We start from the raw sequence: 16917 nt of genomic DNA on the forward strand, positions 1-16917 counted from the left end.
CAGGAGGCAGAAACGGGCAGATCTGTTAGAGGCCAGCCGGCACTATATAGTGACTTCCAGCTAGCCAGGGTTACACAGTGAGATCTCGCCTCAAAAATAAAATAAAATAAAATAAATCTAAAGATTAACACCAAGTATAAACTTACCAATCAAATTTATTTTTTTCTAGACAGGGTTTCTCTGTATAGCCCTAGCTGTCCAGGAACTCACTCTGTAGACCAGGCTGGCCTCAAACTCAGAAATCCACCTGCCTCTGCCTCCCAAGTGCTGGGATTAAAGACGTGTGCCACCACTGCCCAGTTACCAATCATATCTTTTTTTTTTTTTTTAAAGATTTATTTATTTATTATATGTAAGTACACTGTAGCTGTCTTCAGACACTCCAGAAGAGGGCATCAGATCTCATTACAGATGGTTGTAAGCCACCATATGGTTGCTGGGAATTGAACTCGGGACCTCTGGAAGAACAGTCAGTGCTCTTAACCTCTGAGCCATCTCTCCAGCCCCCCAATCATATCTTAAATTGAATTTTATAAAAGATATTCAAAATTGACAACAGAAAGGCTAAATGTTAAAATTAGAATATAGATATAACAAGTTAATATAAAATGAAAAGAAAAAAGTGTTTCAAAATATTCAGGTAAGAGGGCTGGAGAGATGGCTCAATTGTTAAGAGCACTGGATGCTCTTCCAAAGGACTCCAGTTCAATTCCCAGCACCACCATGGCAGCTCACAACTGTCTCCAATTCCAGTTCCAGCGGATTCAACACTCACAGAAACATAAATGCAGGCAATATACATAACATAAAAATAAATAAATGAGCTGAAAAAGAAAACATGTTTCAAAATATACAGGTAATGGGGCTGGAGAGATGGCTCAATGGGCAAGAGCACTTGGCTGCTCTTTTGGAGGTTCTAGGTTCAATTCCCACCACCCACACGACAGCTCACAACTGTCTGGAACTTTAGTCCTGTGGGATCTGATGCCCTCTTCTGGTGTGCAGACATATATGTAGATAAAACACCTGCATACATAATATAAATTTTTTAAAAAGTTACACATTTACATGCGTGTAAAATAACACACACTGGCATAACTTCCTCAGCACTGGACTGTTCACCATACGGATTCCCATAAGGTTTTGGTTGCATTCTATCACCGAAAATAAAAAAAAAAAAAAATTAGCCGGGCATGGTGGCGCACGCCTTTAATCCCAGCACTCAGGAGGCAGAGGCAGGCAGATTTCTGAGTTCGAAGCCAGCCTGGTCTACAAAGTGAGTTCCAGGACAGCCAGGGCTACACAGAGAAACCCTGACTCAAAAAACCAAAAAAAAAAAAAAAAAAATATATACATATAAACCTCTCCCTAAAATAAAAGTTTTATTTTCTAAAAGTATGTCTTTTTTTTTTTTTTTTAGAAATGGGAACAACAGTTCTGCTCACACTGTATTTCTAGCACGCAACATCTTGCAAGTACTTAACCACATTCTATATCAGCTCAACATTTACTACCGAAGACTCAAGATCACAAAGAAAAGGACCCAGACTGGATAATTAAACGTTTCTTTTGTTGTATAAGCGACCTCTCCCTTATAAGATACTACAGTAATGCTGAAGAAATTATACATTCTATGTTAATCTGTTCTCTGAGATTTCCAACTTATTTCTTCTGTTATTTCTCCCTTGATGGCAGTGTTAGTCTGAGTTCAGCTGAAGCTCTTCACTGCCTTGTTAAAACTCCTTCCTGAACTTTCAACGAGTAGTTCCTGTTTTACAGTGCAAGCAAGTGGGTAAGGAAGCGCATACCTGCCGTCCTTCAGGGTGTTGACGATGAACCGGTGGACCTGGCAGACACAGTTGCTGGCCAGCTGCCCCCCCTCGACCAGGGTGTTCAGCTGCGTGGCCAGCATGAAAGCTGCAAAGGCAGAGAGAGAGCTCAGTCTCCAAGCCCTTCCTTAACTCGAACGCTCACCATAAGGAGAACCACTACATACAGCTGTTTCAAACTCCTCCGCCCTGCAGAGAGGAAAGCGGCATCAATCCGCCCCGTGTGAAAATCTGAGGCTCTTCCTAAATGGTATCTGATTCTCAAAAATCTCCAAATCATTTTTACTGTCATTCTAGTTTCTGGGGAAAAGACCTTTCTAGGTCTTTAGCCCCGTAACTAGAGACAACAGGCAAATATTCCAGAAAGGCCCCCATCTCCTTTTTAAAGCTTCTAGAACAGAAATAAAACTCCTGAAAAGGAAGGATAGGGCAGCTCACCCATCACACCCACGAAATGTCAATACTCTCCTCAGGGAAATCAATCAAAGAAAACACACACCACCAGTTAGAGAAAGTTAATTAGGCCGAATGGCGGCCTTCCACTGTATCCAGTCTACCGTCAGGACAGCTCACTGCTACTCGCAACTCTGCCTGAACAAAGCCCGCAGCCAATAGGGCTTCAGGGGCTCGAAACACTGCAATCAAAGGCTGTGTGTGTGTGTGTGTGTGTGTGTGTGTGTGTGTGTGTGTGTGTGTTGCTGTTGTTATTCAAGGATTCCCAAAGCCTAGATGTATTCATCATACTCACAGGAAAGCGTGTTCAACCCATCACTCATGAGCAGTCGATACCGGGGTGGACTATTCCCTGTAGTAATGGGACGGATGTTCTGGAAAAGTTGACAGAAAAGTTGATTCATTAAGCAGGCTCTTTGCCCAAGCCCTAAGGGTAAGCAAAGCTAACCGGCAGGAGACTGGGCTTGCCATCAATCTGAGACAAAATGAACCATTTGCCCATCCCCCTGACACGTAAATACTAATGAAAGAACAATGGATTGGGCTGGCATTATTAAAAACAATATAAGTGGAAGTATCAATAGTCATGTGTTCTTTCTCCCATATGTCAAAACAATGTGTAAGATGGCACCGAACACATGCAAAAACTGTTTAGGGAACATGCTGAAAATATGAAGTAAAATTAAAATTGGAAAGAAAGACAATTTGCCTAAAGCAGCTCACAGCTGGTGAAGGGACAGAGGCAGAGAGAAGAGCAACATGTGGACATACAGATCTGGGGCAGAGCAGTCACGGACTCAGCAGTAAAGGGTGGGGGCAGCCTCTGAAGGAAGTTAAAGTAAATAGAGCCAGAAGGTGATTGGCCTAGGAGTGGTGACCACCTTCACCTCCTGCCTCAGAGTCTGCAGGATGATCCTGGAGTCTCCCATCTATTGCGATATGAAATTCACATTATGTTTTAGAACCCACTAAATGATGGGTCAATTAACTAAAAGAAATTTAAGCGGGGTGGTGGCAGTGCAGGCCTTTTAATCCCGGCACTTGGGAGGCAGAGACAGATGGATCTCTGTAGGTTCGAGGCCAGCCTGGTCTATAGAGTGAGTTCCAGGACAGCCAGAGATACATAGAGAAACCCTGACTCGAAAAAACAAAATTAAAAGCTCATCAAAAAAAAAAAAACAAAAACAAAAACAAAAAACCCTATAGTATCTGTTGGTGAGTGAGTGAGTGAGTGTGTGTGTGTTAGAGAGAGGGGCACGGAAGGAGTGTTCTGGAAATGGGAGAAAGAATGTGCATGTGTGTTTCTGGGATGTAGACAAAACTACATGTCTTCCATCAAATGCAATGTTTAATTATCTATGAGTTGAAACATCTTCACTTTGCTCAACACACATGCCGGTACTTACAATGACCTGAAGGATGGGCTTTATGGATGTATCTCCCTGCTGCATTATGGCCTGAAAAAGAAAAACAGAGTCTCATAAAAATTCTTAAAAACTTAATAAACCACAGATAATATTGTCCTAAGACCTGAGTTTGACTCCAGGAGCTGTGGAGGAGGGAAAGACTGACTCTTGAAAGCTACCTTCCGCCCTCCTTGTGCACAAGCACACCACACTAACAATGAGATTAAAATTAAACTAAATTTAAAAGAGCCTCTTCAGAGGCACTCAGTAGAAAAGTCTTAATTAAATCATTTGTCCAATGACATGTCACAAAAATGCCAGCTTTCAAAGAAAGCACACATTTGTTGCCAAAAGTAACACCGTTTTCTTGTGGAACATCGTTTTCTTTCTTCTTACATTCACTATCTCCTGCTTTATTTATTTATTTCCTTTAAATTTGTTTACTGGTTTAAAATCAGGGTTCCACAAAGCCCAAGCTGGCCTCAAGTCTGCTAAGTTCCTAAAGATGACTTTGAACTTCTGATCCTCCTGCTTTTAGCCCCCAATACTTAAGACTTTTCTCCTGAAATCAGTGATAATATTAACATAACTGAGTGGGGCCATTCCTGCTATGCATCTCCAGGTTAACCTTGAAATCCTGTCTCAGCCTCTGGTGCTGGAATTACTTTTGATGAAATAAAACACATCAAACATGGAAGATCTGTAAAGTATCATGAGCCAATGTTTTTCAAATCACTAATGCATGCTAAAAGAAACACACAGCTGAGCATGGTCACACAGCCTGTCAATCTCACTAATCGTGGGGCTGAGGCAAGATCATGAGTTCAAGAGCAGATTAAGCTAGAACAGAAGATTCCAGAAAACAGACCTACATACGCAACTAATTTTGTCAAACTTGACAAAATACCTCAATGGAACAAAAGTGGTTTGACAAATCACCACACATACAAACAGTAAACTCAAGGGCTGGGCTATGGCTTGGCAAAGCTTAGTGACGGAGTTTGATCCCCGGAACCTGTGCTTTACAAAGTCATGAATGGTGGCACATGCTTGTAACTACAGTGCTGGGGAGGTAAGGACAAGCAGAAACCTGGCACTCACTGGTGGACCAGTGAGCCTGAGGCCAGCCAGGGCTATATAGGGAGAGCCTGCCTTAGAGGGGGGGGGGGAGGGGGGCATTAAAAGATGAAGCCAATGAGATGGCTTAGGGGTAAAGGTGCTTGCTGCCAAGCCAGGTGACCTGAATTTGAACCCTGGGTCCCACTTGGTAGGAGAGAAACAATTCTTCCAAGTAGCCCCCTGACCTATACCCATGTTTGGTGGCACATGGATACCCACACTCTCATAATAAAGAAAAATAACAGTAAGGCAAGTTGGAGGTGTAGCTTAGTGGTTGAGCGGTAGTCTGGCACGGAGTCTCTGTGCCTGATCCTTAAAAACTTAAATGAAAAGACAACACCGTTTATGAGAAAATAATTGAGGTATTTATATTGAACAGAAGACAAAAAAATTCTTCCAAGTTCATTAATGATGCAACTAAAGTTTCTGTTCTTCAGGACCTATTCTTGCTCTGCAGCTAATGCCAGCCTGGAGCTCCTGATCCCTCTGTGGCTCCAGGCACTGGGATGACAGTCACATGCTACCACGTTCCAAAAGAAACCCAAATTCGAGGGACCAAAAGATGTGGACACTTCTCAAGATGTACAAACGGACAATAAAGACACAGAAGGGTGTTCAGTATCGTTCCTAATCAAGAAAATGCAAATAAAAGCACAGCGAGCCAGCCTCGCACTTACACACCCACCGGCATATCAAAAACCAGAGGGGGACGACACAAAGCACTGGCAACCAGAGTTCTCATAAACACTTTGGAAAAGCTGGCCATGTCTTATCAAATTAAGCATTCAGTTTCCATATGACCTAGCAATTGCACTCTCAGATATTTATCTGTAAATATCTGGATTACTTTGCATGTACAAGAAATTTAATACATATTACATAATTTATGTATACATCATGAATAATTTATATGTAATATATTTAAATATTTATATGCATAAAGATCTGTATATAAATGGTCAAAGCATCTTCATTTATAATAGCCAAATATATATTTATATATAAAGCCTGTAGTCCCAGCTACTTGGCAGGCAGAAACAGGAAATGACTGAGGCCAGAAGTTCAAAGCCAATCTGTGTAGCGTGAGACTGCTTAAAAAAAAAAAAAAACCAACCAAAGCAAACCCGATGAACTCACTATGTAGCTAAGTATTAACCCTCCTACTTCCACCTCTCACGCTTGGACATCACTGACCTGGACCAACCGTCAAATTACTTTTGTGCAGTGATGGGGATTAAGCCCAGGGCTTTAGGCAAACTAAGCACTACTCTCCAAACTGAGCTATAGCCTTGGACTTTTTTTATCCGTTTCCTTCTTGAGACAGGATCTTACTACAGTGTCAACTTCCAAATGCTGCCTTAAGAGTTCTTTGTTAATGGGAATGTTCCACAGACCCCATCAGGATGATTGCTTGCTGTTGCTTTTTAATCTTTATTCATCTGGTGTAGATCCTGGGGATCAGACTCTGATTATTAGGCTTGGTGGTTTACTGAGCCATCCTGCAGGCCCCCATGGACAACTTTTTCTTTGAAAAGTTGTTTCTGGCCTGGGTGTGATAGCTCACACCTGTGATCCTACCGCTCAGGAGGAAGAGGTAGGAGGACGAACAGAGGTGGAAGCCAGCCCGGGCTACATAGTGAGTAAAGGCTATATATTCACTACATGGCAAGACCCCGTTTTAAAACACTAGGCAAGGTGAAACAAAAGTCGATTCATTTCATATAAAGTCAATAAATTCATTAACATTCTATTTATCTTTAAAATTGTATGCAGGTTAGTACTTGTTTTTAATTTTGTTACTTTTTCTCTAGAACCTATCATACATGTACGTTTAAAAGTCTTTAGGGGCTGGGGAGACAGCTCAGCAGTTAAGAACAAACCCTTCCAAAGGACTGGAGTTCAGTTCCAAGCACCCATATGGCAATTCACAACTGTCTGTCATCCCAATTCTAGGGGATCTGACACCCTCACAAACTTACATGCAGGCAGAACACCAATGTACATAAAATAATTAAAAAATGAAATAAAATAACCAACTTTTTTTTTTTTTTAAAGTACTTTAAATTGGGGCTGGAGAGATGGCTGAAGGATTAAAAGCATTGGCTGCTCTTCCCAGAGGCCCTGAATTCTATTTCCAGCAATCAAATGGTGGCTCACAACTGTTTATAACAAGGCAATCTGAAGCCCTCTTCCGGCATGCAGGTGTCCATGTAGACAAAACATCCATATCCATAAAATGCATAAGTAAATGAGTCTTTGAATGTATACCAGGAGCTGGTTTCGGCAGAGGCAGGTGGATCTCGGAGTTGGAGGCCGGCCTGGTCTGAGTAACGAGAGCCTTGTCCTTCTACTTATCACCGCAGTAACATTTTATAACTTTATAACGGAGGCCCTAGTACCTCCATTTCCCACTGTTTGCTTAACCACTGGGGCCTGAAGCTTTTGTGCTGACACTTTTGTTCGCTAATCATCAGGCAACCAGGGGTCTCTACACTCCATCACCATCAACACAAACAAAACAAAACACAACACTGTGGATCCTGGCATGGTGGAACATCTTTAGTCCCAGCACATGGGGGAAATCTCTCGAGTTCAAGGCCGGCCTGGTCTACGTAGCAAGTTCCAGGACAGTCGGGGGGATAGTCTTTGAAACAAAACAATACACTATTTTATTTATGAACCAAACATGTAAAGAAAAAACCCCGCAAATTTATCTATGAACGAAGTCTAAGTAATACTTCAATGTTGGAAATAGCTTTCTAAAATATTTATATTTAAAGGAAACTCAGCAAATTAGTCAAATACCCTTATAAACATTCTTTATAAAAGTAAAGAATTAAAAAATAAATAAAAGTAAAGAATTATCTGTAGTTGCCTTAAGGGTGCAAGGCGGCAGCCTCTTACAATTCAGAACAATCCAAGCATCACATTCCACTTCAACATCTCTACAGCCCTAATGTATTCAAACGCCTCCATTCTGACAACTGCTTTCCCTCTTCTTTTCTTCTAAGCTGCTTCTTTCCTTCCTTTTGTCCCTTTTCATTGTTTTACTCCTTCACCGCAACTAGCAAACATTATTTAGGCACCTAAAACTTGCCAGATACTAGGAATATCACCCTTAAGGGGGACTGAAAGTAGCTGCTGGCTACAGTCTCTCCTGTAGGAAATACAAAGTAGCTAATATTTACCAAATAAGCGTGTACACCCGTGATGATTGCTAGCTGTACTAGCAGAAGCTAAACACATATCTACAAACTCAGTCCCCTGACTAGCCCTTTGCTCAGCTTCAGCCTCATTTTTCACAAACAAGGGAAAGAGTTTGGAATGTTGCCCAACGCCATACATAAGTGAACAAAAAGGAATCGGAGTCTCCAAATGCATGGATTCGGGCTGGTTACTCTGAACACTGTGGTAGCAAAAGAAACTGGCACAACTATCAATGACCTTTAGGGCAAGAATATATTAAAAAACAAAAAAACAAACAAGGCCTGGCAAGGAGACTGTGAGAAGAGAGTGTGCTGACTGGAACTAACCAGTTCAGGCAACAAATGCCTATTCCAGTGGGGATGGAAAAGTTAAGTGTGGAGTTAAAATATACCTCAATTGGTGACGGACTAGGTGCCCAGAGTCAGGCACAATGATGCTCGGTGGGTAAAGGTGCCTGCAATGTAAGCCCAGCTACCTGAGTTCAATCCACAGAATCCACAGGGGGGGGGGGGCGGAACAATGTCCCACAGTTGTCCTCTGGCATCCGAAGCACATGTACCATCCCCAAGATGTCATACCTATGCACCCAAGTGTATACACACACACACACACACACACACACACACGCACATACATTCTTTTTAAAACCCAGACTTAGAGGGACATAAAGGATTTGCTCTGATATATGTTCAATTGAAAATGACTTTGAAGATAAGAGGGCAGATGGAAGGAAGCTCAGCAGGAAGGAATTAATGAAACACTGACATGCAGGTGAAGGGCTATAAACTAGTCTGCAGAGGCCCTTGGCTCAACAAAAAACCAGAGGGGATTGCCGGTACAATAAGGAAAGAGTAGTCAACGTGAAACACAGAACACTAGCAAGAGAGGAGTGTTAGCAGAAAGAAGTCAACAAGCCCAATTAGGTCGCTGAAAACTTTAAAATATCTTCTGATTTGGCTACTGGGAGGCCACTGGTGATTCGGCCAGCGTTTTCTCTCGTGACCAGAGAAATGTTTAGTAGCAATAATGAGTTACGAGGATGTAAAGAAGTCAAACAGCCGAAAACAAACCAGTCCAGAAAAGTTTGGGGTGATAGAGAAAGGGAGGAAAAAGAGGCCGCCGAAGGTAGTCAGCGGCATGTTTATTTGTCTTGTTTTCTTAGATTTAAAAAAAACAAAAACAAAAAACCCGTGAGCTCGTCTGCGAGTACCGGGATGCTTCCTGCGGAGGGTGACGGTCTTAAGAGACCCGGGGGCAGCATCCCCCGCGGCCGCATAATTTCCTCCCTGATGCTCTCCCGATCGACAGCGGCTCCCTCCCCCGGTCCTCTTTGCACCGCTCCAAGCCCGCGCTGCTAGGGCCATCGGCCCCGCTCTGGGTCGTCTCCTTACCGCGATGGCCCCTTCGCTCAGGTGTCCCACCATGGCTGCACCGCTAACTCCCGCGCTCGCGCTCTTACACCGCCCAGGCTTCTCTGCCGGGGTCCCGCGGGCTGCTCAACGATTGGCCAGAGCAACTGTGCGTGCCGCTCCGCCCCCGGCGTGCGCGCGGTGCGAGGGGCGGGCCTAGACGCCGACAGCCACTGCATTGGCTACCGCGCGGCGAGCAGAGCACGTGACTCGTCCGAGGCCGGGTTCGAGGCCTAGTGGCGGGATGGCGGGACTTGAGGGCGGGGCGCTGGGTCGCAGTGCGCCTGTGTCAGCGCGGTGCCGCTGAGTTGTTCCCCCCCGCCAGCTGTCGGAACTTTGCCCGCCCAGTCCTTTGGCGGATAGACAGAATAGCAACCCAGGGAACAATCGGAGCTCTTCCCTGGTAACTGCTGCTAAATATAGTCAAAGCAGTGACCTGGGTCCTTCTTCACGCAGTGCGTGCCCGGCGCCCGTGCCAGGCCCAGAGCTTGGCACTGTGGGATAAACAAGGTAAATCAGACTCAGTCTCCGCCTGCAGAATAGTTCCACCTGAGAGTTATGGCAGCAAGGAGCCCAGCCCCAAGGGTGGTAGACGCGATATGGGCCACACATGTGGAGCTCCAAAGTGGGGGGGGGGTCAAAAATCAATCAGGTTTTCGAGAGGCGATGCGGTTTGAACTGAGTTAAGTATGTGTCGAAATTTGTCAGGTGGATTCCAGTGAGGGTAGTGATGTTCCTAAAAACCCAATTGGCCTATGCAAAAGGATTGGAGAGCCTGGCGAGCTGGCTCTGATCTGTTTGTAATCACAGCCTTTGGGATGTAGAGGCAGCAAAAGTTAAAGGTCACCCTTAACAACAGTTCGAGGTCAGCCTGGACTAAATGAGACCCTGAAAAGTCAAAATTTGGGAGCCAGGCGTGGTGGCACTCGAGGTAAAAGCAGGCAGATCTCTGAGTTCAAAGCCAGCCAGGCCAACATAAGACCCGGTCTCAAAAATAAAAAGGGAGAGAGGCTATGAACTGAAAGAAGGACATGGAGACCAGAAACAGAAAACTGAGCCATCTAAGAAATGAAAATATTTAATTTCATAGTTTCCGGAGTGAGTGAGAAGTCTGGAAGACTTTGGGCAACTAGGGTAAACAGGTCTAGAAATAGTAGCCATATACTGGTGTTTGATCCCTGTTTGTACAACTACAACCTACTATAGTTTCTCGAACAGTCTTCTAAAGAATATTTCTGGGTGACAGGATGTTTGGTGAATTGGTACCACACCACAGATTAATTCCCCTTCAGCATATCAACAACTATAGAAAACACCAGAAGAAATGATTTTTGTTGCTTCTCACTTGGTAGGATGAAATCTCGATTTTCTAGAACTATGCATTAAGAGAAAGCTGAATCTTTATGTTCTAACTTTACAGAGCTGAGGTAGCATGGATCTACCGGTGGATGAATGGGAGTCCTACCTACTTGAGAAGTGGGCTTCCCTCCCGAAGTCTGTGCAGGTCACAATTTCTACAGCAGAGACTTTGAGCGACATCTTCCTTCATTCCTCTTCCCTTCTTCAGTAAGTGAATGGAAACTTCGGGGAAGTTTTGGTTTGGAAAATGTTCTGCCTTGTCATTGGGTCTGAATATCTCTTTTTAAAGAAGAGAGTAGTTTCATAGTTTTATATTATGGGGCATTTAGCAGTTATTGTTGGTTTTCACATTTCTTCCTCGTCTGTGATTATAGAACAGGTAGGCATAACTGTTTTCGTCTTTTGATATGTGTTATACTTAAGTAATTTAGCATCTTGCTGTAGTCCCTTGCTATTACTCAAAGGATATGGTGCAGATTGTATAGCTGCCCATAGAAACTCATTCACTACTAAAGGTGAGAAAGAACCCTAGGAATCATTTAGTTGAGACCCAAAAATTTTCAAATTCTATGGTCTACATTCACTGATAAGATAGACATTTTATATCACAACCTAGTAAATGTATACATAGGTAGAAGCTTCATTTATTCAGCAAATATTATTTTTTAATTTTTAATTATCTGAAATTAAAATCTAATTACATCATTTCCCTCCTCCCTGCCTCCAACCTTCCCATGTACCCCTGCCCGCTTTGCCTTGCTCTCTCTCAATTTCATGGCCTCTCTTTTTAAGTTGTGTGTGGGTGTATGTGTATTCCTAAATGCAATCTGCTCACCCATATAATGTGTGTATATGGCTTCAGGACTGACCACTTTGTTTTGGATAACCAGCTTGGTGGGTGGGGGTTGAAGGGTTGAGGAGTATTCCCTGGGGAAGACTATTCCCCCCACTCTCAACATTCCTTAGTTGCTTAGAGCTCTTTGTCTAACGTTGGGCCCCTGTAAGAATTCTTTCCCCTTTCAGGTAAACCTATATAAAGAATGTCAGGCCTTGTTGTTGAGACTTCAGAGGTATAGCCTCCCTGACATTTCCTGACATTTCTAGGAGATGCAGTTTCACAGCTGATTTTCTTCTTCCTCTGGTTTTTAGACTCTTTCCACCCCCTCTTCCTCCATGTTCCCTGAGCCGGTTCAAGAGTGCTGAGTACCATGTGATCACATGTTCAGTAAATATTATTCCTCTGTGGCAGTCCAGACTATTGATCCCTGTAGTCTGGAGGCAGAGGCAGGTAGAGGTCTGTGAGTTCAGGGCCAGGCTGCTCTATGAAGAGAATTCCAGTCCAGCAAGCAGCAAGGGCAATATATTGAGACACTATCTCAAAAAAAAAAAAAAGTGTCAGCAGCCCATATACTAAAAATTGGAACAAAAACAGTCAAAGAACCACGGTCACCAGGAAAGGATGTGAGTGTGGATGCACCAAGCAGGTGGCACTAGCAAGAGAGGCAGCCATGCCTGCTTAGGCTCTGACCCGCTGGACTGGGAGGATAATAATGGCTCTTGTTTGGAGCTGCTCAGCTTGGGTAGTTTGTTGAACAGCAGTAGAAAACTAGTTGGCAGAGGCTTGAGTGTGATGTGAGCTGATTATATCTTCAAAGAGAGATGAGCAGACTAAGCCTGCAGGATAAAGCCATCCAACTGTGTGTTTTTCTCCTAGGACCACAGCTAAGAATGGCTTTTACCAGCTAAATATTTGCAGTTGATTTTAAGATAAAGAGCACTGGCCTTGAACCCTAATTAAACAAAAAAAGACATTTTTTTTTTTCTTTTTTTTAAATAAAGAAGGCCAGTGAGCTGGCTCAGGAAGTAAAATGCTTGCCTTCCAAAGATACTATAGCCTGACCACCTACTATGCAAGCCTGACCACCTACTGTGCAAGCTTGATGGTTTGAGTTCAATCCCTAGGACCCATACAAAGATGGAAGCAGAAATCCAATTCTCCACACATGCTGTGGAATATGAATAAACACTAATAATTAATAAAAATAATAACAATAATTTAAAAAAGAAGCTAATCCCACTGCTGTCATTAGTAGACTTACGTTACAAAAAAAATTATACTCTTATATTTTTTAGTTTTGTCAAAAGGTTTTAGAAATCTATTTGCTATAAGGAGTAACTATAATTAATATTCACTTCTTGGCTTTCAAAGCCTAAGTACTCTACATGGAAAGTTTACTGAGCCCTGATTTTTCTTTTTAATGATTTTCAATTTAAATCTCTTTACTTCTGTGTATGTGTGTGTACCATGTGCATGCCTGTACCGTGTTTGAATTGCACATGTCTCAATGGTAATGTCTAAATATGTTTGGAATTTAAGAGAGAGGCCTAGGATAGAGAAACAAACCTGGGGAATCTCTGTGGCGTTTAGAGCCATGAAACTGACTAAGCCGCCAAGCAAGAATGTGTGGCTGCTTACTGCATGTGCTGTACTGTGACAATATGCCCTCTGCTTGCCTCATTTTGAAATGCTAATCAGAACCCACTAAATTAATTTCATGACCCACTGAATCATGACCTGCAACTTGAAAAAAGCTGAAAAATGTCTAAAGCGGCCTACAGCATCTGTAGATTCCCCTTACAGAATTCCAAAAATGGCTGGGAACTGATGAAAGTATGGCTAATAGGCAGACTTTGGGATAGATAATTTATTCTGGTTTACTAATAGAAACATGTAGTAAATAAACAGGAATCAATTGACTATTTGGTATATTGGCAGGCATAGTTAATTAAAGAGGAGGGTTTGTCGGACTGTGTGATAGAGGAGCTCCTTCAGATTCTAGCCTGGGCCTTCTCCCCTGTACACTGTGTATTCTCAGCTGAGGTACTCGCATTCAGACCAATGACATCAGTTTTCTCTGGACTGTCTCTAAAACGGATCTCAAGTCCTGACTTCTTTTCTGAGTCTCAGATTTATAAATCTAGCATATCCAGGAACAAACACATGATTTTACCATCAAAATCGGATTCCCCTCCAGTGGTTCCTATCCTAGTGAATTATAACATCCTTAGGCTCAGTTCCAAAGCTGGCAATTATGGGCCTGTTCTGAGTTACATTCCTATTGCTGGGATAAAATATCTCAGCATAAAGCAATTTGGAAGAGGAAAAGGTTTATTTGTCTTGCAATTCCAGGATACATTCATGTTTCCCAGGAAGCCAAGACAGCCATCATATCTATAGTCAAGAACAGACAGAGTAAACACATGGATCCTGGCTTGCTTGCCTGCTTGCTTTTAGCAAGCTTTCTCCTCTTATACTTCCGAAAACTTCTATTCAGGGTGTGGTGCTGCTCACAATGGACTTGATCTTTCCACATCAATTAACAATCAGGATAATCCCTTATCAGCATGCCCTTAGCCCACCCAGTCATTGAGACTCTTCTCAGATGGCTCTTGGTTAGGCCAAATTGACAGTTGAAGTTAATCATCACAGAGCTATTCTGTATTGAAAAACCAAATGTGTGAGCCAGGGCTGGTTTTTCTCGAAAAACAAAACAAAACAAAAACAACAGCAACAACAAAAAACAAACAAAAAATAGAGCTGATAGAATGAATATACGGTTTTGATTTTGTTGTAACAGGTTTTCTCTGTATAGCCCTGGCTGGCCTGGAATTCACTCTATAGACCAGGCTGGCCTTGAACTCAGAGATCTGCCTGCCTCTGCCTCCTGCGTGCTGTGAGTAGAGGCGTGCGCCACACACTCAGATGAATATGTGTATTAAAATGGGATTGGCTTACTTAGTAGTCTGGGTAGTCCAACAGTGGCTGGTCTGAAGAGGTTGCAAATCTAGTAGCGGCTGAGTCCATGAGGCTCAATGTCCCAGCTGGGCCAGTCTGCATTGAGGACTCCTGGAGAGCTGCTGGTCTTCAGTCTAGGTTGGAAGCTCGAAGAATTTGCTTGTATTATCATCAAAGGAATACCTCACCAACAGATTTATAATCCAAACACAGGCTAAGACAGGACCATCAAGATCAAGGCCATGGGCTGGTGAGATGGCTCACCATTTTACATTATGAGATGGCCAGAAGTCTTTGGGGGTCAGGGTGGAATACCATTATTTGAATATAACTTATCACCCCAAAGGCACTTGGTGCATCCAACCCTTAAGAGGTGACTGGATCAGGATCTTGGTGGAAGCTTTCATGATGCTATAACTCTTGAATTCTGCATAACTACAAAACCAGTCACAAAATGATAAGGCCAAGTTCCACAGCCATGCTGAGCAGTAGGTTAGCCTTTTTAGACATTGGCTACTACAGAAGTGACCTCTGAATGCCTGAGCAGTTGGGAAGGCTGAAATGAATCCAGGATAAACAACTTGCTGGGCAGCTCTGAGAGCAGTGTACCCTGGTGCTCATTTCTCCAGGGAAAGTTTTCCAAATAGTCATGCATCCCTGAGCACTTGGAAGGATATTGCTGATTTCAGAACTATCCTTAAAGGAACATTTTTGGTATTGCCCTTACTACAAAGTACTCTTTTGGGTTTTTGTTGTGGTTGTTACTGTTATTATCGTTGCCTAATTGTTTTTTACGTTTTGAGGCAGGTTTGCACTATGTAGCCCTGTCTAGCCTAGTGCTTGCTATGTGATCTCAAACTGATAATCATCCTGCCTCAGCCTTTGGAGTACTGGATTATAGCATGCATGACCATGTATGTGCAGCTGTAGATTTCTTTATTTTTTATTATATATATTTTCCTATTTGTGGGAGGTATATGTGTGGAGGTTAGAGGGTAACTTGTAGAAATTGGTCCTCTCTTCCCATTATGTGTGTCTCCAGGGATCAAACTACAGTTGTCAATCTTTTGGGGAAGGACTTTCATATGTTGAGCCATCCCACTGGCCCCAGTTTTGTAGTTTGGCTTGGACTGAGCAGAGCTGTTTGGTTGTTTGGGGTCATGGGGATTAAACCCAAAACCTCAGAAATGCTTTTTTTTTTTTTTTTTTTAATGTTTTGGTTTTGTTTGTTTTGAAACAGGCTCCCACTATGTAGCTCTAGCTATTCTAGAACTATATAGACCAGGCTGGCCTTGAGCTCACAGAGATCAACCTCTTACAAGTGATGGAATTGAAGGTGTGCAGCATTCCTGGCCAGCATTAAGCTTTTCAACAACTCTGCTTTCCTTGTCCACATCTTAGAACACATTCCTATTGAGATGTGTTCCTTTTATTTTTATCCCCTACAAACTGGTGGTTTGATACTTGGTTCCTAGCTGGTAGTGTTCTTTTAATAAACTGTAGATCCTTTAAGATGTAGGGCCTGACTGACAGAGGTAGGTCAGTGGTGGTAGGCCTGTAAGGCAGTTCTCTGTTTCCTGTCCACCACACAATGAACACCTGTCCTCTCCCACACCCTCCCTCCAGCCGGTTGAGCTGTTCCATCTTGTCTTCCCTGAATTTTGCCCCCTGAACCCATGAGGCAGAATACATTTTTCCTCTGAAGTTGTTTCCATAAGGTATTTTGGTCACAGCAACATAAAAGCTAACTATAAAAACTAAGTTGTGGGGCTGGTGAGATGGCTCGGCAGGTAAGAGCACCCGACTGCTCTTCCAAAGGTCCTGAGTTCAAATCCCAGCAACCACATGGTGGCTCACAACCATCCGTAACGAGATCTGACTTCCTCTTCTTGAGTGTCTGAATACAGCTACAGTGTACTTACATATAATAAATAAATAAATCTTTAAAAAAAAACAAACTAAGTTGTGTATAAAGAAACCCCCTTCTGCCAAAACCCTCCTTTCTACTCTGCCTTTTTGTTCCCAGTTCTTAATATAAATCCAGTTAAATGTAGCTTAAAGTTTGCTCCAGTGTATTAATCCATCGCTTTTAGGCTCAGCCCTCCACGGTCTCAAGGCATGGCAAAATGTAGTCAAGTCCTTTGTCACAGTGTCACAGGAATGACTCTAATCCAACTCCCAAGAAAATGCTTATTCCCATCTGAAACCTGTGTTATTTATGGAGAAAAAGAAGCTGTTTCTAACGAGTTGGCTCAGCCTTAGCACACACCTTTAATCTCTCCTTGGCTGGAGAGACACACCCCAAGTACTCACCTTTAATCTCTCCTTGGCTGGAGAGA

At 42.9% G+C, this 16917-nt stretch overlaps 2 protein-coding genes across 3 annotated transcripts in view; one reads left to right on the top strand and one right to left on the bottom strand.

The window, feature by feature from the left end:
- The window catches only part of Rpa1 (replication protein A1), a 48400-nt gene extending 38837 nt beyond the window's left edge, over window positions 1-9563 (bottom strand). Inside the window, exons 1-4 of the mRNA XM_021213974.1 lie at window positions 9406-9563; window positions 3689-3739; window positions 2578-2656; window positions 1809-1917 (exon numbers count right to left, since the gene is read on the bottom strand). Coding sequence (XP_021069633.1) covers window positions 1809-1917; window positions 2578-2656; window positions 3689-3739; window positions 9406-9438 — 272 coding nt within the window. The 5' untranslated portion in view covers window positions 9439-9563. The remainder of the gene's footprint in view (window positions 1-1808; window positions 1918-2577; window positions 2657-3688; window positions 3740-9405) is intronic.
- Window positions 9564-9674: 111 nt separating this feature from the next.
- Window positions 9675-16917, top strand: part of Smyd4 (SET and MYND domain containing 4) — a 45429-nt gene continuing 38186 nt past the window's right edge. For both annotated transcript variants that reach the window (XM_021213489.2, XM_021213490.2), the window contains exons 1-2: window positions 9675-9933; window positions 10844-10989. In XM_021213489.2, coding sequence (XP_021069148.1) covers window positions 10856-10989 — 134 coding nt within the window. In that variant the 5' untranslated portion in view covers window positions 9675-9933; window positions 10844-10855. The remainder of the gene's footprint in view (window positions 9934-10843; window positions 10990-16917) is intronic.

The sequence above is a fragment of the Mus pahari genome, chromosome 14 (genome assembly GCF_900095145.1).
Source record: "Mus pahari chromosome 14, PAHARI_EIJ_v1.1, whole genome shotgun sequence".
NCBI classification, from domain to species: Eukaryota; Metazoa; Chordata; class Mammalia; order Rodentia; family Muridae; genus Mus; species Mus pahari.